Here is a 24457-nt window from a genome sequence, read left to right on the forward strand (position 1 = left end):
TTTTTATAGTGACAAACACATTGATGTCTATGGTACCAACAGACTGAGAGTGTTTCTCATAAAACAACATAAGACAAGGTCACATGACCAGAGAAGTGAGTCTGCTTCCTTGTGTGAGAGTGATTGGACCAACCAGCCAGGAGGGGGAGGGCACAGGAGGAGCACATGAGTTGTCAAACAGGTTTATCTTGTGCACTGCTTAGTGGTTTCACACACATTCACACGCATTCTCTCCAGCAGGATTGTACAGTCCCTCTGCATTGTGGCAGGCCGGGCTACAAGGAGAGGCCCAGAGCTCAGGAGATCAACAGGGATTGCCAAGGTGAGTTATCTTTGGAAAGTCCAAAATCCTGTCTTTGAGATTGTGCCCAAACAGCTAACAACTAACCAACGCCTTCGTACAAACAGACTTGTCAGGACAAGACTGAGCATAGGCCTTGACTGCTTTGTGGGACCTTTTCAGCTGTTTACCTGCCTTGTGTGTTTCTATTTGTCTCTAGCTTCCTGTTTCACTCCATGTTTGTCTGCTCCTCTCCAAAACAGAACATGCAAGGACTTGACTCAGAGAAACACTAAATTGGAGGTTCTATTTTTGTTAGCCTGACCGACCTCTTCACATTCCTCTGCGGTTTGTGATACAGTATTACCTTAATGATGTGCCATAAATCATGGTGCCAAATGCTCTCACTCATTATCGGTGAAGGGAGTTCAGTGAGTTTCAGAAGTCGGGGAGATCTGGAGACATCAAGGTTGTGTCACGGAGGTAAGCCGGGCAGAAAGCTGAATAGCTCTATCAGCAGGAGTTTGGCCTGGCTCAGACTGGAATGAGAAATATTTTGAGAATGTGACTGGCAGATGCAGACTATTCAAGCGGCATATTTTAAACACACACACGCTTTCCTCTTAAGGACACGCAGAAGTGTTTTATTATCCAAATTAACATGCCTGTGTTTGCCAAGTTCATTATTATGACCTCCACTACAGTCAAAGGCTTGCAAGTGTAAACAGAGAGGGATGGTTTATGACTTTGCTGAACCTGTAGAGTGTTGTAGCTCAGGGGGAAGCCCACTACAAAGCCTAGCAACTGGGAGCTTTATTTAAAGATGAGGAAGCACTGTTCCCCTAACAGCTGTTGGTGTGTGTGATAGGCTCTGTCTAAGTATGCCTCCAAACAATAGCTTGTTGACAGCTGTCCTGCTGCAACCCCCCCCACCTCTCTCTCTCTCTCTCCCTCTCTCTCTCTCTCTCTCTCTCTCTCTCTCTCTCTCTCTCTCTCTCTCTCTCTCTCTCTCTCTCTCTCTCTCTCTCTCTCTCTCTCTCTCTCTCTCTCTCTCTCTCTCACACACACACTTTCTTCTGCCACTCTCACTCTTTTCACAGGCCCCATAGTGACTGAAAATGAAGTGTCAGTTGTATTGTGTGTTTGTCTAAGGAGAGATGGATGGGTGGGAGTAATTGTTCACATTTGTCGGCACTGGCAGCCAATGAACTTATAAGATGTGTAATGTTTCAAGCTGGCGATTGGCTGCATCCTAAAGTTTCCTTAGTGAAAGGGGGAGGGACTATGGCAGTAGACTTGTTGAGTCTGCAGTGTGCTGTGTTGGAGTGCTAAAAGAGCGTCTGACAAAGAGATGCTCGTCTCTTGAGGTAAATGTTTGTATATGTTCATTTGAATACTTTATCTGTCTCTGTTTTACATACGCTCCCGGTTTACTAGCGTTTCACTGATGTCTTTGTTTGCATTGCTGTTTGCTGATGCGGTGTCTCTCTTTTCCCACAGGAAGTCCAAATGTCAAGGCAGTAGGGTTCAAGTGAGATGCTGGAGTTATATCTCTTCAAGAGTGAAACGGAGCTGATCATGAGAGCAACTTAGACAGACTTTCTTTACTTCTGTAGAACAAAGTGAGGACATTTACGCCAAGGTGACCAAAGAAAAAGCTGTAAATAGAAGGTGGACAAGGACGGGCCGACTACTGCCTACTCCCCATCTCTTTAGCATAATGCCTGTGGAGGCTCTCCAGTCCCCACTGAGGCAACCAGTGAGGACTGCTGGTGCAGCTACACCCCCGCGCCTGCGGCTCAAGGGGCCAGCGGGGCCGGACTTCTACCGGCAATGCCCGACAGCAGCAGGAAGACCAAAGCAGAGTGCAGTGGAGAGGCTGGAAGCAGACAAGGCTAAATATGTAAAGAGTCAGGTTGCCCTCTCCAAGCAGCAGCCAGTCAGAGCTGCTGAAGTGCGGAGGCCTCTGCTAATATCGAGCACAACACTGCGGCCCACCAGGAAGACCGCGACCCGCCCAGCAACACAGCAGGGGGGCGTCCCGCTCAACCTGGAGCACCTGAGCAACCTGATCAGCGGGGTGAACGATGGGCCTCTCCCCACTACCACAACAAGTCACAATCCTGACTGCGCTACCACTACACACAGCTCTCCCTGCCCCAGTCCTGCGGGGGCAGAGCACAAAGCAGAGCGACCCTGTCCTGACTGGTCCAGTCCAGCTAAGGTGAGGTTGCAGGCCTCTGGCCCGGCCAGAGCGGAGAACCTTAGTCCTGCTGGGTCTCCGGCTGCAGTGGCCATACGCAGAGTGGACGTCATGCCCCAGGCCGGGCCGCTGAGGACGCCCTGCAGACTGCAGCAGTACATCCGGCAGCCTCTTCAGCCCGTACCTTTACATTCCCAGTTTCCACTCCGCCCGGCTACTTCCAACCTGCGTCTCTTCCTCCCCAGAACAACACCCGGCACCTTTCCTCTGAAACCTGTTCTTGCTCCATCTAAACCTGACCCCCCTCCCTCCTCTCCTGTCATGGCCCACCACCCTGCCCCACCTCCTCCCACCCTCCGCGTTTTCCCCCCTCCCTCCCCAGCGATTACTCGTTTGTCTTCCTCCAGCTCCAGGAAACGCCCCTCTCTGACCCGTTCCAAATCGGACATGAGTGACCGATACTCCCGAGCCGGGACAGAGCTGGAGCGCTTCTTCAACCTGTGCGGTCTGAACCCTTCGGAGCTGCAGGTGTTGACGGGACCAGGTTCTGACATTGTGTCCATGACCCGTTTCCGTAGTGCCAGCGCTCCGGGGTCCGAGTGCGCAGGTTCTGGCAGAGAGGATGAGGATGAGGAGACTGGTGGTGACGCTGCAGAGCGAGTTCCCTATGGGGTCTCTGTCATTGAGAGAAATGCAAGAGTGATCAAATGGCTGTATGGACTCCGTCAGGCCAAGGACAATGCTAGTAAGAGCACCAACTTGTAGGATTATGGTAAATGGATGTGTACTAAACTGGTGTAAAGTAAAAACAACATTTCAGAACTCATGGATGATAATTGGATTAAACTGGTAGTAAATTGAGGTATTTGTTCATAAATTTGGTTTACTGTACAGCTTAGTGTTGGACGGAATTTGTTTGACATGTCATTCCTGATTGGTTCCCCCATTTGATTACAAAAGTGAAACTTTTGCGTTGAAATTTTGATTTTGGTTAATCACAGATCAAGGAGTGATATTGTTACTCTGATAGACTTAAAAGGTTTTCTTTTGTTTTGTTGTTATTATTATTTTGACTTTTCAAAAGGTTTTCCTGTCTCATACTGGGGCTGTTAAGTGTATTGTTGTAGTTGTCCTACTATTGGAATACCATGAAGGGTCAACAAATCACTTTCTGTGTCTGGAAATAACAGAATTAAAGATTTAATGATGCAATCATCATGTTTAGCTCTGTGTCATCCTGTTCTTTTACCTTAGAGAATCACACCAAAAACATTAAAATAAAGATTTCTACTTAGGAGTCCCAACAGAAATAAATCAGTCCAGGAAGCCAATCTGATAGTTCACACCAGGGAACCAGTTTTAGTGATGATTTGAAGCAGAATTGCAGGTAGATCAATGTAGATGAAGAAGTACCATAAGAAAGTGTGAAACCCATAATCAAAATATCATTTGTAATGTTTTCTCATATCATTAAGATCTAGGAAATGAAATTATAGTGATTTCAAACAACTATTTTTCATTTTGCCAATGATGCTCTTAAGGAGAAGAAGCTTGTTTTTTCGGGTTCAGCCCGTCCACTGCTCTCTGCTGTGGCCTTGATGCTGCTGTCAGGCTTTGGGTAGAAATCTTTAAGGACATGGAGCGTGGGATTAATAGGCCGAGCTTGAGCGATGGAGAGAAGTTTCATGGCCACTCCACAAGAGGTCAGGCCAGTCCATATTGATATATGTGGTTAAATGGTAACTTGTTTCACATCCTCAACTGTATATGTTCACATTCCACGATGTAAAACATAAACTTCTATCTATCTAACCCTCATTTAGTTTTGTTTTTTCAGTTGCTGGGATGGATACAATTTGTATAATTTGACATTTAAATATACAGTATAGTTTTAAATATAAAATATAGTATGGTACTTCACAAATTATGCATTATCAAGGAACAGATAATGGGCTTTGTTGTTCACATCTTATTCTAATATAGCCTGAAGAGCCAAATTCATTCATTCATTCTCAAAAATGAGGTCGGTTGAAAAGGAGCATCTCGCTTTCAAAGAGAAAGGAGCTGTTCAACCAGATTCCATTGTCAGACAAGTGGGATTTATAAGAGCGCCTGTGTGCGCACAGAGGGAGACCCATTGTTGGCAAAAGCAAGCAGCAGTTGTTTCTAAACCTAAAGTGGAAGATTGCAGCTGGTTGTAGGATTATTTCCTTGGCATGGATCGTTTGTGCAGTTGTCACTCCTAACTCCAAAAGATGAGTTGTCTCAAGAACTTTGCAGATCGCCTACAGACATTAAAGAGTCAGTTAGTAAACCAGACTGTTAACTGTCAAGGTGGAGACACATGCAAAGACAGTCAACGTCAGAGGGTAAGTTTTCATATAGGTAAGTTTCAGTTAGATATGATTCTAATTTCAGATCTATGTAGAGATGCAAACTGTTGCTGTACCGTTTTTGCATTCTTCGTCAAAATGTGGCAGAAAAATCTTTGTCTACTAAGAATTTTCTTCTTTTTGTAGTAGTTTTTAACGTCTCAGCCAAAGCCATAATTTTAGTTCCCACTCTCTCAGAGGGGCCCTATTGATGATCCTAGTTTTTTGATGATCCTAGTTTTCAAAGTCATCCCTCATGACAAAATTATCATTTTAACTAGTCAGATTTACAAAAATGTCCCCCCCAAAAAACCCAAAACATAGAAATAACTCCAGCTTTCAGTGGTTGGCAGTCAGTGAATAGAAATATTCCACTCCTGCCTGCTGTCTTTCAACCAAGCGCTCCTGACCGCTCCTCTCTCCGGTCATCACAGGGGTCGGGGGGGATCCCTCTGGCCAGGAAGATGTGCTATGCAGTGGGTGGGATCCCATATCAGATTACTACAGTTGCCATGGGCGTTTCCCTGCAGATTTTCCTACTGGATGTTGTACAGGTAAAGGTTAAAATTGGCCTGACAAAGATGACCCTTGACCTGTACTGTCCGCTGTACTGACCTCTGTGCAGTTCTGTATTTCCAAATAAAGTATGTCAGTGACTAAATGTATTCTATCAAAAAGCAAGCAGTGATTTACACTTACAAAAAAGTGACGTGAAAACCCACATGTGAATTCAAAGCACATGTGCTTTTTGGACACATGTTCCTATTATGTGAACTTGTGAATTGTTTCTTTGCATGAAATGAAATGTTCACATGTGAAACAAATATTGTCGCATGTAACAAAAAAAAATGTACACTTGCGGAAAAAAACACTTTTCACCTATGAATTGAAATTTCCACATCTGAACTAAGAACTGCAACATTTATGGAAGAAAAAATTGTTCACATATGAAAACTAATGTGTCCAAAAAGTACATGTGCTTTGAAGTCATGTGGGTACATGTGCCTTGTATAAAAAACACTCAACATTATAATCGCAGTTATAAGAGCTGCATTAACCTAGATAAATATGGGGGAAATGTAACAAAGCTGTTTTTACAGATGGAGGCCTTCTACGTCTCTATGATTCTATTTGTGAGTCGGGCCTGGGATGCTGTGACTGACCCGCTGGTTGGATATCTGGTGAGCCGGAGTCACTGGACACCAATCGGCAAACTCATCCCGTGGTCGGTGCAGCCACATGTTTAACAGACTTCATCTTGAATTTAGCTAAAATTCTGCCTCCAGTGCTGTATTCAACGGAGCTTTCAATGTTTATTACAGGGTGGTTCTTTCCATGCCGTTCGCCGTCCTCTCCTATGTGCTGCTGTGGTTCGTGCCGCGAGGCTCGATGTCGCAGGCTTTCAGCGTCCCATGGTTCCTTGCAGCAGCGTGCCTGTTCGAGACCCTCATGAGTGTGAGGCTTGCAGTCCCATCTTTCCTCTTCCTCCCATATCTGCCATATTCTCTCTCTCCCACCCGCAGCCCTCTCTCATATCTATCCAAATCTCCCGCTTCAATCTACTATCGCCCTCACTGTGTATAACATCCTTTCTTCTTCCTCTTAGCATCACCATGGTGACAGAATTTCATACTATTCCCATGTCGGTGTTACTGCTGCCATTTTGCTCTGAGCGGTGTCACCATGGCTACGGTGTTTGACTACTCATGCTGTCAGTTGGCCTCATGTTTTTCCCTGCCATCCATTAACAGTGTTACAACGTCCCCTACCTCTCGCTGAACATGTTCCTGGGGGGAAACCAGAGAGACAGAGACTCTGCCACAGCCTACAGTAAGAGCAATCTACTCATGCTCGCCCTCATCTGCTACAGACGCTTCCCAAGTCAGGGAGAGCAAAATGTTGAAGAGGGTTTGGAAATCATTCGTAATCACTGATGTCTCTTTCTCTGCTCCATCGCACTTCTTATCCCCTTCTCCCTTCCTCTGTCCTCCTCAGGAATGGGTGTGGAGATGCTGGCGATGCTGCTGGCTTCGGTAATTCAGGGTCAGGTTGTGGCTGTGTACAATACAGAGAAGGAGGGGGCCTGCCAGCAACTGGCCCAGGCCCATGGAATACCTCAAAGCACACCTTCACCGCACACTGCGTCACTTCAGGGAACGGTATTACTGCGACCAACGCAGTTAAAATGCAGCCAAAAACCTGGTCACAAAAAACTGGTCACTCTATCTGAAGGACATAACACTCTCTCTTTCTATAGCAGTCTAGCAGCATTGTTTTGGCATTGAACTCGCATAGTCCCAGGGATATCTTGTTACCCTATAATTTACTGTTCTTAGCTCAACAAAGGCATTGTTGAACCTGTGTGTGTGTGTGTGTGTGTGTGTGTGTGTGTGTGTGTGTGTGTGTGTGTGTGTGTGTGTGAAAAAGGGATTTTGTTAGATTAAACATTTTATAGAAGTTAACATAATGGTTAATAAGCATGTCAATGTTGATAACAGTGCTATTTAAGCAATAGTCTTTGAATAAAATTCCTGCTTAACTTCATATTCTAAAGACTAATTAATTTAGCACTATTAGCACCTGGAGGTATTAAGATTACATTACTGAGTTGTTTGATCTGTATTCTTTGACTGAATTCATTTTAAGAGTAACTCTGTCAACCCTGTTCTTACATAGAGAGCTTTGTTAATGTTTGCTTGTGTATGTGTGTGTGTGCCTCTGTGCATGTGTGTGTGTGTAGATAGCATATGCTTAATCTGTGAAGATTTAAGGTGTGTATTTCCCCCCCAGCGAAAGGCTTTCCTGACCTCAGCGTTGGTCATGGCTGCGTTGTTTTTCCTCTGCAGCCTGGTTCTCTTCCTGGGGGTGAAGGAGCAGCAGGGTGAGTCGGTCTCTGGGTCGAGACTCAGAGGTGGCACACACACAATGGTCAAAGAGTAGGCCTAAAATAAATAATTCTTTGTGTTGGTTTTAACTTGCTTGGAGTACCAGATGGGTGGAATTTATTTCATCAGGATTCAACTTCTGTTTTCAAATTCAGAAAATCAGGTAAGGTGTCAATCACAGAAAAGTACACAAAGTCTACTTTTGCATATTTACCTATGATAGTTACACTTTCTTAATACTCACTTGACAGTCCTAAACCCCACCCATCTGGTCCTCCACGCAGGTTAAAATAAACACTTAACGCTGAGATTTATTTGATCAAGGTGAAAGTTAAACTATTACCTAAGTTTGAATTTTGTATGTTTTTTGTATTTCACTCCTCTCCCTTATTATCTCAGTTGTGTTTCATTTTCAGCGCCGCCCTGCTCTCATGAGAAAGTGCAAGTGTCCTATCTCACCTCCCTCAAGATGCTGGCATGCCACATTCCTTACCAACGATTGGTCCTTGGCTTTGTGTTCAGTGCACTTGCATTTCAGGTACATTTTGGAGACCAAAGTCATTATAATGGCAAAATGGCTCTCTTGCATTCCTGTAAATCTTGGCTTTAATGAATCAGAGACAGAACGTTAAAATATTAATCCTAACAACCCTTGTGTTATCATCTTTGCATCTCCACTTGGTTTTCACATTTTTGGGTTTGTATTTTTCAAATTCATATAGAAATTTCATGATCACCATGGATAATACTTTTTTTTGTCCCACATCTGTTTTATCTCAGATGTCCTTGGGTAACTTTGCACTTTTTTGCAGTCATGCAGCTGGGCTTGGAGCCCAGTTCCAGCACCTCCTACTGGCTCTACTGGTAAGATGCTACTAACTGCAGAAATTACACTTAGCAAACTTAAGGATTTCACAAAATGCATGATGAAAGGACAAGATTCCCTTCGAATGTAAAATGAAAAGGTCTCACCCATTTTACAGGCTGCCGCCTCCATAGCAGTTCCATTTTGGCAAGCAGTCCTTGTAAGAATAGGCAAAAAGGCCACAGTTTTCATCGGACTATCAGTAAGAAAGGAAGCATGGAAATCCTTCAACTTGTACAATAATATGAAATATTCAGAGTTCATCTGTATTTCTACACCTTGACTTTCCTTGTACCTGTGTGACCTGTTTATGTCTCCCACAGCTCTTCATCCCAGCGGTGATTATAATTGCCTGTGTGCCCAGTAACCTGCCAGTCTTCATGATTATGTGCGTTCTGATGGGCTTCAGCGTGGCGACCATGTTCTTGCTACCCTGGTGAGTCAGTGCTCAGACAGGACACTAAGTCCCCAGTCCTTTCTAGGGCCCCTGTCAAACCTCATCACAATCAGAACATGAATCATTCACATCATTCACCTCGACCCAACCCTGACATCCTGTCTGACAAGTGATGAATATTCTAGCAATGATCTATTTTGTTGGCTGGTCAGTAATTCTAAACATCCACGCACACTTGAGATGTTGTTTTACACTGCTGACATCTGACATGGCAGCTTGTGTGTGCTAAAGGTCCATGCTCCCAGATGTGGTGGACGACTTTGCCATGAGAAACCCCTCCTGCAAGGACCTGGAGCCTCTGTTTTTCTCCTGTTATGCCTTCTGCAGTAAGCTAGGGGGAGGCCTGTCTGTCGGAATCTCAACCCTGACATTACAGTGAGCCAATCTTCCATCCACTTGCTTTGTTATGTGTGTATATCCGTTGGTGTATCACATTTTTATTTGCTCCTTCTCTGCAGCTTTGTGGGCTACAGAGCGGGCGCATGTAACCATGGTGATGGCGTGGTGACGGCTCTGATTGTACTGTTTTCACCAGTTCCTATCGCACTACTGTTGGTTGGGATGGTCTTTTTTCGCTACTACCCAATCAATGAGAAGCAATGCTTGCAGCTCCAAGGACAACTGACCACAGTGCAGTGAGTCTCCCTCAGGGTGAATTTTAATCTAAAGAGATGGGTGATAAAGTCACCCAAGGGACCTGCTATGTCAACTTTAACTTCTCATTTAGAATTGTTTCCGTTTCACTAAATCTCAGCCCACATTTCAGCAGTCATTTCAAAAAGGAACAAAGTGGTGTCAGATCCACCATCCAGGCATGTTTTGTTTTCCTTAAAAGAGAAAGAAGGATTAGGATTTTGAGACGCCTGTCCTATTAATCAGTAATCAAGCTCAGTTTCATGCCAGAGCTTTTGTTTCTGAGGAATTGACACCAGCCTCTTGTTAGCATTTGTTAGCAACATTAGTGCAAGTCAATGGGATATTAAATAATTTTTCTCAAAAACAAATCCAAGCCATTCCATGTACCTGCACTTCAATAGCTGCAGCAATAGTAAGAATAAGTAAGAATCTGTATAATACATAATAGTAGTAACTGTTTGAAAATAACTTTTATGTGATTTTGCATATGCAAGTAATGATCTCATTCTGTGATTAATAAGATAGATAAACTTCTGAATGTTCCCCATAAAATAATCTCTCTGCAACACACCTCGCTTATATGCTCCATTGACAATGTTTTGGAAGTGTTTTGGTGCCATGACAGTTACGCTAATTCGTTTTTTCTTCATCCAGCCCAGAAGCAACATCTTCAGCAGACCGAGGAGAAAATGCAGGACGGCCAACAAATCTGCAGCAGCCACACTCCAGTGCAAAATCAAGTGTGAAATCAAGTCTGAATTCACATCATATCACAAGAACTAGTACCTTGCACAAATCAAATTCCTCACCATGTTGTTACAATCATAATAACAAGAAAAACTCTGTTAATGCAAATGGACTGTCAAACGAGTCAAAAAGCCCTTCTGGAGAATACAGCGGGCCTACATCAGTTGCCCGGTCAAATATAGATCCCCAATGTCATGAGCAGAGACTCGACTCATACCAGCACTCACCAAAAGCTAAATGGAGTGGCAGTTCTTCTGAAAATGCTCTTGGGCCTTTCTCCAAGTGGTCAGATGTGAAATCCAAAGTCACGTGGGTGTAGTGAGATGCATTAAGTCACATAGTTGAGTGGTAAGGCATTGTTTGCTTTTCCCTAAAGAAAGGGTTGCGTGGCATAATTTGTATTAACAGTTTAATTGCCAGTGTCTTTTGTCTGTCCTAAAATTACTCCATGGGGATGAATGCATTGTACTGTATGATAAAACTAAATTAGTACTCCACTACCTATAGCATAGGCTATGTGGCTGATGATGTGTGATCTGTTTTTTTTGTTGTTGTTTTACATGAAAAACATTGTCAAATAAATTTGCGAAAGACTAACATTACATGCAATGTAGCATAATGACTGTGTTCTGTGGTATTTAGATATTATATTAGTTATCTAGACCAAGTCGGGTCGGAAAATCTGCTGCATTCTTTACAGCACAAATGGAGCGAAGCCTGCGAAGGTAGTTCAGGCAGACAACTCGAGTCGCGCTGCAGTCACGTGATACACACACTACTCATACAACTTATTCAAGATACTGCAAGCGCATATCTTGCCATATGTCATCAGAGGGCGCTCTGCAGCTGCAGATCCACATGCCTCAAGTGAGAAGGCAATGGTCATTTTCTCTCATAGATAGATGGACAGCTAGGTAGGTAGGTAGGTAGGTAAGCCTTTGGCCAAGCTGTCCCAGGCTCCCAATCAAGGCAGTTCTACTGTTCCATATGGATCACGGTCGCATTACTATGTGCTGAGGATTGGCGATTGGCTCATAATTGCAGCATATTCATTTTGGTGGCTAGGTCTGCTGCTTTTGGGGGGGAGGGGGGTGTATGTGCTGCCTGATAAAGTCTAAAGCATATGCAGCAGTGAGCTATTTAAGCAGATCTATTCTGCCACTATCGTTGCCAACTATTTACGAATATTATGGAATCTATGTGAGTTGTCCTGACTGATGGGCTGTTTGTCTTCTGCAGCTTACCTTTGGTCTGCTGCTGCATATCAGGTGGATCGCTGGGTAAGCAGACTGTATCCCACTGGAAGCTGCCATTAGAGGGGTGGTACACATATTGGCGTTCACTAGATAGTATATTCCCTTGGATGGTCAATGGTGCCTGATGGGGGAATGGCCACACGGCGGCTGGTGCCCGGCCCACACATTGATGGTTCCACATAATGTTAGCATGACCTTGCTTGATCCTAAGATGCATAGCTTGCATCTGGGATATCGTGCTCCACCGGAAATTACTAGCTAGTGTCTGGCTATGTATCTGAAGTTCCCTATTGTTACTCCCTGCTCTGCTAGCTAGGTGCACGCTCGCAGGGAGTGACAGGATCAGAGCCTAGACGTCAAACTAAACTCTGTATATATATTTGCATTCATTCTCAATAATCTGTTTACGTGAGTTGGCAGACTGAAATAAATATTGCTTTATGGCACAAAACAGGAAGCAAACAATACACAACTTTCTAACTGCATAGTTTTAACTTCATGTTAGCACCTTGTCTAAATGCCTATTCACTGTTATAAAGGGCTGTTATTGGCTCTTAGCCTTCTTTTGGCTCTTCAAAACAAATGCACACAGAGTGACACCGGGGATGGGGAGTGGCGGGGACAAGCAGCAACATTGACAGAAAGCAACGGGGTTTATGGGAAATGTGGTCTTAATTTTGAGAAACACCAGCACTAATAATACCACTGACATGAGATAGAAGCTACCGATTATCTCAGCCATGCTCTCCTTTGTTTACAGTAGGCATCACAAATGATTTGACAATGACATAAACATGACTTTGTTTAAAAATGCTGCAAGTTGTCCTAACTTACTGTACTACTTAATCTTATCCTTACTATATTCTTACTTTTACTATATTCTTACTGCACTAATACTCTCACTCTCTTTGAGGACACAGAGTTTGGTGATTTAACTACCCAACTGCCACTCATGGGCCAAAGTACATGGTAGCTACATGATCACATCACAAATAGGGCCTACAATGTCCAGGTGAAGGGGAAACACCTCACTGATGGGGGTGTGGTATGGGTGTTATGGGCCCAAATGTGCAAAGGGCAAGGTGTCCCAAACTAGACAGTGACTGGGAGGGGTCCTGCTATGTGGTTGAGGTGGAAGTACACACACCTACATTTATCATCATAAAAACAACCAGTCTTAAGTGTGACGACCCTCCCACTCTCCTAGCTCTGTGTGTCTTGCAGGAGCCTGGTGGGTGGGGTCGTCGTTGAGGCTGATTGGAGTGCACCTAAAAAGCCTTCAGACCATCAATGTCTCTCTCCCTCCTCACCTATGCACATCTTTTGTTCTGTTCTTTTGGTTTGATGTAGTTTGTTTTCCCTTTAGTTTTAGTTGATAAATCATAACTTTTACTTTGGCGTGTGGCTCCCTCATTATTGCTTCCTTGAGCCCGGTTGTAACATAGGAAATATTGGCCAGATGATTTGATCATGTGTCTTACCATTTAGAACCAGCATTTAAAAATAATCATTGACCAAAGTGGGGCGCTATACAGTAATTTACTGAAATCTAAATAACAGGCTACACCTACATAGGCTGTAGGCTACAATAATACACCAATATAAATCTGCCTTGTTTGAGCTACAGATTTAACTTTTGCACATGTAGGCCTATGCAATTTATAAATGTATACCTGTCGCCCAGATAATGGACATTTTGGTTTTTGTCACCATTAGCAGAGCATTAAGACCATGCTGTATGGCCCCTAAAGGCTCCTAGCAAACATTTTCACCTTGAGTAATTGTATGTCGGCCTCCATTAACGTTGAAAACCTATATGGTGCCAAAACTAAAGTGGAGCCGACGTCCCACCTGCATCTTTCTAATATCCGTTCAAAACAGTTTTCTGGTTTAATGTGAATGTTTACCGTGCCATAACGTCATATGGTGAAAATGTTGTGGTTGTTTGGGTTGACTTGACCACCTCCTGCACGTAGCCTACGTCGCCGTCCGTCCAATGCTTGCTGGGTAAATTTATATGGCCAAATTATCAAATTAAAATAAGGGATTTCAGGTGTCACGTTTTTTTTGTGGTATTTTATCATTATCAGAAATAATGCCACAAATTATTGTCGGATTTGGCCAGTTGGTGTATTTATGTATTAATGCCCACCCGCTCGTGCACTGCCCACCCCCACTGCCAGCTTCCGCTCGCATTGTAGGGAGGGCGAGAGAAAGAAGATTGAAGAGCGAAAATGGGAGTAGAAATTGAGACCATAAACCCGGGCGATGGTGGGCATAATCAGTTTTTTCCCCGTTGGATTACGGTATAATGTTGGTGGTTTTCTTTACAGACGCTATAGTTTATTAAGATTTAACGTTTTCGCCATATTCTCCATCTTTCAGGGCGAACATTTCCGAAGAAGGGACAGCGCGTCGTTGTGCACTATGTCGGTGAGTGAGGAGGCTAGACTAAGGGCAGAGGCTACTGAACGGGACTGAATGATTTGTGAAATGTGCCTTTAGCTACTCAGAGCCTGTTACCCATCTGCTGTGTGTAAATCAACTGGTTTCTTGATTTTGGCAACCAAAGGAACGTTAGCTAACTGGGAAAATGTATTTTAGGCCCCCGGAGCCGCAGAAGACGGTTCTCCACTATACGCTGAGTATGTGCTGTTTTAGCTGGCTAGCCGTAGCGGCTAACATTAAGTGTCCAATTGAACAAATCGCCTGTCGTGTCTGTGCGGCTCAAGTTGGCTAGCTAACGTTATATTGAATCAATCGCTGTAGCGTAGTTGGCATTAACTCGCTGACTAGTTCGCGTTCGCCAAGCGACTCGTTAATTTACACAGTTCCCAGCTAACGTTATTGTAGTACCGTTAGATGGACCGTGTGACAACGAGCTGTGTGCCGTAGCTGCTGCCAGCCATCTAGCTAACATCACAGCATCGACTGGCCCTATGGTAACTTAACGTTAGCAGTTAGCATGTTGCTTGGGGAGAAAAGTGGGATTCAAACACCCAAAGCTACCCTTGGAGTAACGTAACAAGCCATCGCCTTTTATTTCAACAGGCTCACTGACAGATGGATTTATTTTTGACTCCTCGAGGGACCGGGGAAAGCCGTTCAAATTCAAGATTGGACACCAGGAGGTTATTCGTGGTTGGGAAGACGGGATATCCCTGGTGAGGAGGGGCTTTTCTCATTGGAAATGTTTATTCTGTAACTACTAATAATAACAATAATGGGCTCTATATTTTGGAATACCGTCACTAAATACAAATAGCATAATTGATATAGTACTGCTCAATAATATTAAATAATAATAATATATAATAATAATATATTTCTGCTTTTCATCACCTCTACAGATGAGTGTAGGCCAGCGGGCCAAGCTGACCTGCTCACCAGACTTTGCCTATGGCAGCAAAGGGCACCCAGGGATCATCCCACCCAACGCTACTCTCATCTTCGATGTGGAGCTGCTTGGTCTGGAAGCCTGAAACTTGTGCACTTGTTTAATTCCACTCAAATTTTCAGGGTGAGAGGAACAGCTGTTGAACGAACAGCATGATTTTGCATGTGCGTGTTATGATTTTGCATGTTGTGGATACAGTGCAGACAGGGTAACATCTGTATGGCTTTAGGATGGGGTGTTTTGCTACAGATGGATGCTGCATCAAAGCGCCTCAGAGCAATTCAATGTAAAGATTCACTGAGACTTGGAGACAATGCATAAGCGATAGCTACATCAAATCCTGTGTATTGATAAATGATCCAGGTCAGCTTGAGTGCTTCATTTATCACCCCAATCCTGAAGTCTGTGGTATCATTTTTCAGCACTTATGCTTATGTTCAAGTGCTAAACATGTACAGTGTCTTTACATTTATCCTTAGTAATTTACCCGATTATGTTAAGAGCTTAAATGGCATGTGTTTAACAAGCCTAGGTGTCCATGTCCTGTAATCCCCTCATGTCTCTCCCTCTTAGCCACAGAACTAAAATCCCTTTCCCTCCACTACAGGTTGACTCCTATCTCGGGAACATGGAGGAAAATGTTAACAGATGATTCCTGCTCTTGATTCCTGCATAGGACCTATGTCTATAGCTTCACTACTTCACTCTCCTTTCCATTTAGATACAAATTGTGTTATGTCACTTGCTTTAAAACCTTATCCTTCGTACTATACTTTAGATTCCATACAGTAACAAGTCATAGGCCATACCTTTCCATGTATTTTGTCATATTCTGCTATGTATTTTTTATGGTGATGTTTTTTATTTGACTTCAAATTTACAAAGTGTATCTGCCATCAGGACCAGGTTTGGATAAGTGTCATCCATGGAAATATTGAATTGATCTCATTCCTGTGGCTCTATGTGGCCTTTCACTAAAGTTGTATTGATTGCAGGTAATGAATTGTTCTGAATAAAAAAAAAAAAAAAAAAGAATAAATTGTTGTTTGACACAATGACATTTCTATGAATTACCTTTGTGATACATTTTGTTATTGGGCTTAATTAGAAAAAAAAAACATGTATGGGATACATTGCAGCAAGGGAAATGCATGATCAAGCACATTATTGCCATAAACACAAGTTGCTGCAAATGCAGGAATTGCTTTGTCTATATTGCAGCATAAATTCTTAATTTATAAGAGTAAGATGACTTTTTGTCTTTTACCCAAAGTGTCCAAACCAGCGTAAAGACATAACTTTCCGTCTTGTTGATTGCTTGTACATTTGGGGACTTAAAAAACGGTGAAACTGTTCTTTGCCAAAAGAAAGTGTCTTGTGGAGAAAAAGCTATTGAACTTTGGCAGAAGGTTTTTAAATTTGCATGGTAAGTTCCCCCACAAAGGTTTTGAGGCACATCTTGGGGATTGTGATTGTCTTTATTTCAAGGAGTTGTGTGTAACAAGCTGTGGATGTTCTTAAAGCTCTGTTCCTTACTCTCAACACATTAAAAGAGTGAATTTTACCACAAACTGCTGTTCTTCCTTCCCTCGGGTGTTTGTAGCCTACTGTGTTCAACATTAGTATTCACTTAAAATAGGCTCAGCCTTTATCATTCTCACTAATTTATAAATTAATTAATACGTAGTGGTCTCACTGCACACTCTAATAGAAAAACAGACAAAGGCATCTGTTTATTTTCAAAGAGGAAGGGGAAACGTATCCAGGGGTTCTTACATTAAATATTCTACAGTTTCTTGTGCAATTGTAACGCATACAGTTCATAACTGCTTCATTGCTTTTATATAGACAATGGAAAATCTATTTTGTAAGTAATTGGAATGCAGGCTATGCAATAAAATATAGTAAAATGGAAAAGGGCAAACTACACGCCAAGCATTTATAAATTTAGAAGTGCATTTCTTAACATCGAGGAAAAATTGTTGTTTTTGAATTGAAGTCAAACAAATGGGGGAAAAAAGCTAAAATTTACAACTGACCAATTTTGAATATTGTAATAGTGTGAATTTCAAAGACTGCAATATGTGCTGTTCCAACCACAGATAAATTGCACTGTTAATATGATTTAATTCAATTTGGTATTGCGAGTAACAGCCCTAATCCTGCCTCAGATAGACCTGTTAAATTGGATCGCTACCACTGAAACCTACTGGAAAGATCCCTGAAAGCTAGAACATTGCTCTTTTCTTTGCATAATAAGGCTGACACTGGTAACCATACACACATTTACATCATGTTTTGTTGTTACAATTGAGCCATTTCAATTTATACACAAAAGGGACACTGGTAAGATCAGTATTCACATTTGAGTAATAACAATGCTCAAACCTATGATACATACATTATTAATATAATTAAATTGTAATACAATGCTGTGGAAGCAGCCTACATTGTTTTGACGCAAGGATTAACCTTTCAAGTGTTCAATAGTTTCTTGCGGCTGTGCAAATATTTTTGTTACACTTGACATCAGAAAATAAATCACTGTATCCAAAGACATTTATCTTGTGATAGGTAAAGAAAAGAAACTGCTCACCCAAGTCCTTCATTCATTTAGCTGTGGATCAGGGCCAGATATAGCCGTCTTGGAAAGGTGGGCAAATGAAAACATCACAGCAGGAAAGCCTCTGGTTTGTATTGAAGAACTTAAAGATATTTTAGAAAATGTTCTCCTAATCAAAGCCTGCCCAGAAATATATGATATGCAGTAGATACACATGGAATGAAGTCAGGTACACTTTTTTTACCCTGCTCATACACTCACCTAAAGAGTTTATTTTTGTTTTTGTTGGCCTGATAGTGCCTTAAAACGTTGGTACAAACATGCGTGGCTTTCATCAGTCAATTACTGGCCACAAAATACAAAAATAGTGTCTTTCCTGATTCTCAGCAGCCATTAAGAAAGATGAGTGGGGTAAATGTACCAACAATCTTAAAGCATAATCCGATGTTTTCAATGGTGTGAAAAAAATGAATGGCTTCCACTTTTTCCCACCTAGACCCACTGTGCCACATGGAACTGTTTGTGATCAAGACAGGGAAATACTACTGAAAATAGAGGAATAAAAGATGAGAAGTGAGCACCTGACTTCAGACATGTTTTCTTCTTCTCCCTTTCATTAAATGTAATATCTGAATATCTCCGCCCAAATGAGGGCATCTGGGTTCATCTAAATCTGGTGCAAGCTGTTTGATTCTAGCATCAGGATCATAGCCCCACTGTGGGCATTAGAGGAGAGATTTCAAAATAGAAAGCATTTTCACACAAGATTTTATATACAGCACTAGAGGGTTCATGTATGGGATTGGATTTTGTATCAAAAGGTTCAAGATTCAAAGAAGGCTTTCTAGCCTGGTAAAATGGTGAGAAATTGGCAGGGCTAAACCGTCTCTCTAGGCTACATGCAACGGGCCGCATAGTGAAAACCACTTAAACTGCAGGCAGAGGCAGGACATCTATCTGAATCATGAAACATTCTCTATTGTACTACTAATCCTTTGTTCCTCTAAGGCAAGGCATGACCACAGAATCACAAGGGCATTATGGTAAATCTAATAATCATAAGAGGGGCTATCCAACGCATGGTAATAACCGAAATGCAATCAAATCTGAAGCGAAGTCAACATGGCTGTGGCTGCAGAGGTTTGGAGGTGCATTGTTACTGAGGAGGATGTAATGTAAGGAGGAGCGGAAAATCTCAGATCGGCGTTGCCCCGTTCATGTTGGTAGGCCCGCGCCCCCTGCCTGTGGCCTGGCGGCGAAGCGAATGCAGGGCCACAGCGCAGCAGCCTCTCAGCAGGGACCCGATGTGATACATGGGCATGACTCCCCGCGGCGCCCCTCGGCACAGCCAGGCCACCGTCGGGACCACCGGCACCGCCAGAGCCAACAGATCCACCAGGAAGTAGCGGCTCCAGTGGCACAGCTGAGGGGAATGCTCGTCTTCATTCGCGTCTTCGATTTCCCCATTGTTCCCCTCTTCCATCTCCAGTACTGTAGCCTCCTGCCTCTCTAACGGCTGAGCGAGAGGCTGCGGTTGGCAGGTGTGCGGCCCTGTCGGCACCTTTGACACCTCCTCTGGCTTGTCAGGAGGTAGCGGCTCTATACTGTAGGGACACTCGAGAGGGGAAGAGGGAGGCAAGCAGGGCGGAAACACATGTGGCACCGAGGGGCTGATGTCTGCTGTCGCTAAGGAAATGACGCTCAGCTCTTCGCCGGCGCTTTCCTCTGAGACCCGGGTCATGATGGGGCTACAGGCCTGGGAGCGGACCTCCGGCCTCTTCTCTGCTGCAGCAGCGGCGGGGGTAGGGATAGGATCAGCGACAGGGGCGGGAGCTGCTGCCGCTGCTGGGGGGGGCTCCTCCTGAGGTAAGTGCAGGAACAAGTGATGATGGGGGAGGTAGGTGTGTCCACTGCACCTGCAGCTGCTACTGAGTGTGTGGCAGGAGTGTGAGATCGGCAACATGGCCCCCCCGGTGCACAGCTTCTCGTAGGTCGAGGAGCGAGGCACGGTCGGGGGGCCTCGGACGTGGGCGGGCGCCGGCAGCTGCTCTGAGAGGAGCGCTGCCTCCAGGAGCAGGTGGGTTTGGCCTGCCGGTCGGGGCGCTCCGCTTACCTCGGGAGCGTTTAAGTCGCGCTCCAGCTGCAGAGCCAGCGCTTCGCTGCTCAGCCGGGTGTAGGTGGTGCTGCGGCTCAGGGTGCTGGCCGGGGAACAGCCACAGGAGCGGGACTTCCCACCGGGCCGAGCTCCCTGCAGCACTGGGTATGGCTTGTGGTCGTGAGGGTCTTGTTCGCGGGCGCTGAGGTTGGTCCTCACTGACTCTACCACCTCCTGGAGGTGCTGGATCTCCTTGCGGGCATCTTTCAGGGCCAGCTGGGCCTCCACACGGTGGCATTCCTCCTCTATCCAGTCCTCCTGCATCCTGTACAGCTGGGTCCTCAACTCATCTATCTCACAGTCCCTGATAGAATAAAAAGGATTAAGGAATAGCAGACTTATTTAGGAGAGTTAAATCCTTTTTATGGAAGGTACAAAGCATGGGAGCTTAGCCCAGAGAAAGCCTAGAAACAGAAAACTTGCAAGTTTAGGTCATGTTGTGGGTAGGACCATGAAATTGCAGATATGACTTGCAAAAATACAGGAGACTGTAGGGCCATCTCCAACTACAGACAACTAATAGTAAAACAATACAATGCAATTTTACAAACTAATCACATTGCCCATTTATTTAACAAATTTATATAATTGCTTGTGCAACATCTTTGTCCTGCAATGAATGCCACCATGGACCCTTTAGATCTAGTGTTAATCAAAGATCAAAGCATATTTGTGACTGTTGTTGTGATGCCAAAGACACCAGGAATGTTTCCAGGAAATAACTCATACGACATGAACAACAGCAACAGTATGTGACAGAAATATAACTGATGTCTCAAGATTCACCTGTGCTGTAGTCTTTCGACATTGTCCCTCAGTCTGGCTCGCAGGTGTCGTATACACACCTCCTTCTGCTGCAGGGGTGTGAGGTACTGGTCCGGGGTGGGGGGCCTGATCCCATGGTTATCAACGCAGGCTGTGTGCTTCGCCTGTCGCCTGAAGTGACACACACAGGCGAGGAAGTACATTTGCATAAAATGTTTCACTTTATCACATTGTGAGAACTCTAATCAAGAGTCCATTCAAAGAAGCCGGGGTGAACTGGTGAGTGCCTGTTTAAGAAAGCAGCTGACAGCGATAATAGCATAGCAATAACACCTGGGAGGGCGCTCTCAATAGATTATGGGTATGACAGCCATGCAATATTATATACTACAAGGCACAGCTGAGTACTAATAATTACAGTAAAGAATGTCCTTAATGGTATTATGGCCAATACAGGTATACTAGAACGTTTTCTTCACAGTACTTACATAAGAATTAACAAGTGAAAAGTATCTTAGCACTAGTTACTTGTTTGCCAGCTGTGAGCATCTTGGCAAATAATGTAACAAGTGTGAGCGTTTTCTATGACACATGGATAAAGACAACACTTCTAATCTTTTAGCAGGATCACTGAGACAGCAAAGGGTTTGGAGTAGACAGATGTTGCAAATTATTTGTTTACAGTCTTGGATAACAGCATGATTACTGAGTGACGAGATTAATAGTTTGGCCATAAAGAACAACAAACTGTATTGATCATCTCATTTATTATACTGCAGCAGAAATGTAGTGATTATTTTAAATAATTTAAAAAGTGTGTTTGAGTCACTGTATGGGTCAATCTTCATTATAAATAAAGTACTTACTACCTGATTGTGCACGTGAGAAGATTTGATGAGGATGTAACAAGTTTGAGTAGTTTGTAATTGTTTTGAATTGCATAGCGTTACATAGACTACTACTGTATTTAGAATTCAGTGCTATTTTCTTAACGTTTTACTTGGGGGGGGGTTGTAATATTTTTGAACTCTTTAAGTCTTTCATGATAAAGACTTAATGTATTATTCAGATGTATTAAACATTTGTCTAGGTGAGGAATTGTTATTGTATGCATTGATTATAGTAATTGATTATAGTTTATAGTTGATGGTAGTCCATTAAGCTTTTGTGGGACGGAGGCCAGCGTATGTCATGATATTGCATTTGATGAGATAGGCCTACAGTAAGATTTGTACATTGGCAAGGTTGTGGAGAGAGTTTATTTTAATTCATTCATTAATTCATTTTTCTTTTCAGGGTCAATCACTCACACTCACATTCACACCTATGGGCAGTTTAGTTTCTTCAATCTACCTGACTTGCATGTCTTTGGACTGTGGGAGGAAGGGAGGAAACCCAAACCAACAGGGGGAACATGCAATCTTCACAGAGAAAGGGCCGGAAGCTGTGAGGGAGCAGTGCTAACCACTCTGCCAGCTTGTCACCCGGGTCAGTTTAAGTTTTAATTATTTAAAGGCTTAGGTTCTTCACTGAACACAACCTGTCTTATATTGCATGAGAGGATGCCCATCATATAAATTGGTTATATAGGAGTCACCCATGATTATCATTGCTGGTTTTGAGTTGATGGGTTGAAGTTCGCTAATATACAATATTTGTGCAGGGTAGCAGGTTATAATGCAGCTGTATTGAGGTCTAGGCATGGTAATTGAAATTAGCTAACAACATGGTTGAAACCCATCTTTGACCAATAAGATTGCTTGGCTGAAACGTCCCATTTCATGACAGACCTGTTCTAACTTTTAATATTATTTTGCTCATCTTTATTGCTTTCTTATTCTTTCCAGACAAATTTTTTTCCTCTGCAAACAACACAGTGCATGGTACTTGCTATGAGGGAACAATTTGGTTTCCCTGTCTTTCCTTCATCTATACAGAGAGTGATACAACCTGAGTTATCTTGTTCACGTAGTGTGTAAAGAGGGGTTTATAAGCAGCGTCTTACCTGGGTGTACTGGGATATGTGCGGGCTGTGGGGCTGCTCTCAGCTGCCCTGCCCCGGCCAGGATAGGTGTTGGTGTTGGATGTGTCACTGTGGGAATATCGCCCGCTCCCGCCACTAGTGCCCACTGAGCGCCTTGCAGGGAGAGATCACGTTACACACAAGTCATTTACAACATTAAGCAAAGGGGGAGAGAAGTCACAATACCACATACTGTATGTCCAATCATGTACATCGTCTGAAAATAGAGGTGGGAGAGGGAGGCAACAGTACCTGCGCTGACCTGCGGAGGGCTTACGACTAGGAGTGAGAGACATTGGTGTGCAGAGGACCGCCTCCCTCTCACTGCTGTCTCTACAGAGGGACACTAGGAGCCCTCAGAGCTGGACTGGATCAAGCAAAACATACATTAATTAATCAGAAGCAAAGCCGGTAAACCATTTCATGTAATCATAAATAATTTATATTTAAAAACAACACAAAATGAACCCTGAATCAGTGATCTTACAATGTCCTCAGTACATCTACATCACACCATTTAGTAAAACATTCAGTAAAGAAATACAGTGAAACAAAGAAAGCACAGAAATAGCTTGTCTTTTCCTTTCAGTATGTGGTAAACTGCGTGTGGTCATTATGTGCTGCTTCATTGGAAGCCAGTGACGAGAGCACTAAAAAAATAGTCTAGCCCCAGCACGGCACATAAAGCCTCCTTTCTCTGCTGACACAAGGAAACAGTGAGTTCACAGTCGGTGCAGCTGCCTCTCTCTGCAGCCAGGCCCTCCCCGTCCTCGGAGCCGCAGATAAACACGATTAACCTTCAAATGAACTGGTGTCAAAGGTCCAAAACAAAGACGAGCTGACCTTCGGTGGTGGGTGGGGTCAAGGCGGTCACTGTGGTTATTACCTCTGATTAAAAAAGAGATATATAAGACTTTCTGTGGCTGTTGCCAGTAGGCCAGGTGTGGATTCATGTACATGATCTAGGCCAGTGGTTCCAAAAGTGGGGTTTGGGGACCCCCAGGGGTCCTTGAGGGAATTCAAAGAGGACCCCAAATATTTAATTTCACTATTATTTCACTCCCTAGAAGTTTGCACAATGAGAATATGTATAAATATGACTAGTTGGTATCACCTCACCTACAGTATATAATTCTGTACCAGGTCACATCTAACAACAAAATTCTTCTCAGATGGGGCTCCATAGGACAAAATCTTAAATATTATGAAATGGGGTTGGTGGTCTAATGTGGATCTATTTAGGAAAGTCCTTAATATGAAAAAAAGTTTGTGAAGCCCTGATCTAGGCCTACAAGGCCTGCAGCTCCTGTAAATAAATGATGGTAATTGCATATGAAAACTTTGTGGTTTCAGATATTTAGCTACAGCATCAGGAGAATTGAAGAAGCCTGAACATGAGAGCCACAGCAGCCTAAATGAAACAGAAGGAACGGAGAAGCAGTTCATTTGTCCTATATTATTCTGGGACAAGGAGACAGGCAGTCTCACCGCCCCCTCTTCCCTCTGCGCAACAAGTGGTAAGTACGTTATCGGTGAGAAATACGCAATCATCTTACGTAAGTGTGAGTACCAGTGTGTACTGGGAGGGCTGGCTCCTAGGTGGATAAAACTGGAGTTAAAGCAGCATTTAGACTTACTATTGTTACAGACCATCAATGCTAAAACGTTTCAAAGCTGAAATCCACTTAAGTTTGTGCGGCAAAGTGCTGTTTATGTAAGACTGAGAGATGCTGCGCTTTGTCCTTGGAACAATGTTGAGTCGCAATATTTTTCCCATCTCTCACCTAGACTGAGCCCGTGTTAGATAAGCAGGCAGGTCCAATGTAATGATCAGTACAGCAGCCAAACAGGAC

At 43.5% G+C, this 24457-nt stretch overlaps 4 protein-coding genes across 6 annotated transcripts in view; 3 read left to right on the forward strand and 1 right to left on the reverse strand.

Annotated features, from left to right (window-relative positions):
* fam110a (family with sequence similarity 110 member A) overlaps window positions 1–3867 on the forward strand; it is a 141791-nt gene extending 137924 nt beyond the window's left edge. Inside the window, exons 1-2 of one of the 3 annotated variants that reach the window (XM_071900191.2) lie at window positions 202–322; window positions 1781–3867. In XM_071900191.2, the coding sequence (XP_071756292.2) occupies window positions 2001–3248 (1248 nt within the window). In that variant the 5' untranslated portion in view covers window positions 202–322; window positions 1781–2000 and the 3' untranslated portion in view covers window positions 3249–3867. Of the gene's footprint in view, window positions 1–201; window positions 323–1531; window positions 1648–1780 lie in introns of those variants that run through there. The other 2 variants (XM_071900192.2, XM_078288560.1) reach the window with 2 other exon arrangements.
* A 286-nt stretch (window positions 3868–4153) lies between these two features.
* On the forward strand, window positions 4154–12952 carry mfsd2al2 (major facilitator superfamily domain containing 2a-like 2). The gene is made up of 15 exons (XM_071900181.2): window positions 4154–4186; window positions 5290–5409; window positions 5956–6080; window positions 6178–6310; window positions 6607–6685; window positions 6851–7014; window positions 7646–7736; window positions 8157–8278; window positions 8521–8604; window positions 8724–8807; window positions 8929–9041; window positions 9294–9437; window positions 9521–9697; window positions 10353–10440; window positions 12926–12952. Exons 1-15 carry the CDS (start codon window positions 4154–4156, stop codon window positions 12950–12952), a joined length of 1584 nt encoding a protein of 527 aa, XP_071756282.2.
* Window positions 12953–13860: 908 nt separating this feature from the next.
* Window positions 13861–16662, forward strand: fkbp1aa (FKBP prolyl isomerase 1Aa). The gene is made up of 5 exons (XM_071900189.2): window positions 13861–13972; window positions 14087–14134; window positions 14753–14865; window positions 15052–15221; window positions 15706–16662. Exons 1-4 carry the CDS (start codon window positions 13936–13938, stop codon window positions 15181–15183), a joined length of 330 nt encoding a protein of 109 aa, XP_071756290.1. The 5' UTR covers window positions 13861–13935; the 3' UTR covers window positions 15184–15221; window positions 15706–16662.
* A 2194-nt stretch (window positions 16663–18856) lies between these two features.
* On the reverse strand, window positions 18857–22900 carry snpha (syntaphilin a). Its single transcript, XM_071900201.2, has 4 exons — window positions 22857–22900; window positions 22587–22718; window positions 20603–20752; window positions 18857–20120 (listed from the first exon to the last, which is right to left on the reverse strand). The coding sequence occupies exons 1-4, from the start codon at window positions 22898–22900 to the stop codon at window positions 18857–18859; spliced, it is 1590 nt and encodes a 529-aa protein (XP_071756302.1).
* Window positions 22901–24457: the final 1557 nt, after the last annotated feature.

Source organism: Centroberyx gerrardi, chromosome 14 (genome assembly GCF_048128805.1).
Source record: "Centroberyx gerrardi isolate f3 chromosome 14, fCenGer3.hap1.cur.20231027, whole genome shotgun sequence".
Taxonomy (NCBI): Eukaryota; Metazoa; Chordata; class Actinopteri; order Beryciformes; family Berycidae; genus Centroberyx; species Centroberyx gerrardi.

What these genes read in the sequence shown, in the direction of transcription:
- mfsd2al2 (XM_071900181.2), top strand. Translation starts at nt 4,154, where the DNA reads ATGGAGAGAAGTTTCATGGCCACTCCACAAGAG. An exon ending in ATCGGCAAACTCATCCCGTG is followed by an intron (nt 6,081 to 6,177) that starts GTCGGTGCAGCC and finishes TGTTTATTACAG; the next exon opens with GGTGGTTCTTTCCATGCCGT. An exon ending in GGACAACTGACCACAGTGCA is followed by an intron (nt 9,698 to 10,352) that starts GTGAGTCTCCCT and finishes TTCTTCATCCAG; the next exon opens with CCCAGAAGCAACATCTTCAG.
- snpha (XM_071900201.2), bottom strand. Translation starts at nt 22,900, where the DNA reads ATGTCTCTCACTCCTAGTCGTAAGCCCTCCGCAGGTCAGCGCAG. An exon ending in CCCTCCGCAGGTCAGCGCAG is followed by an intron (nt 22,719 to 22,856) that starts GTACTGTTGCCT and finishes TCTCCCTGCAAG; the next exon opens with GCGCTCAGTGGGCACTAGTG. An exon ending in GTCGAAAGACTACAGCACAG is followed by an intron (nt 20,121 to 20,602) that starts GTGAATCTTGAG and finishes TTATTCTATCAG; the next exon opens with GGACTGTGAGATAGATGAGT.
- fkbp1aa (XM_071900189.2), top strand. Translation starts at nt 13,936, where the DNA reads ATGGGAGTAGAAATTGAGACCATAAACCCGGGCGATG. An exon ending in GACCATAAACCCGGGCGATG is followed by an intron (nt 13,973 to 14,086) that starts GTGGGCATAATC and finishes TCCATCTTTCAG; the next exon opens with GGCGAACATTTCCGAAGAAG. An exon ending in GGGAAGACGGGATATCCCTG is followed by an intron (nt 14,866 to 15,051) that starts GTGAGGAGGGGC and finishes TCACCTCTACAG; the next exon opens with ATGAGTGTAGGCCAGCGGGC.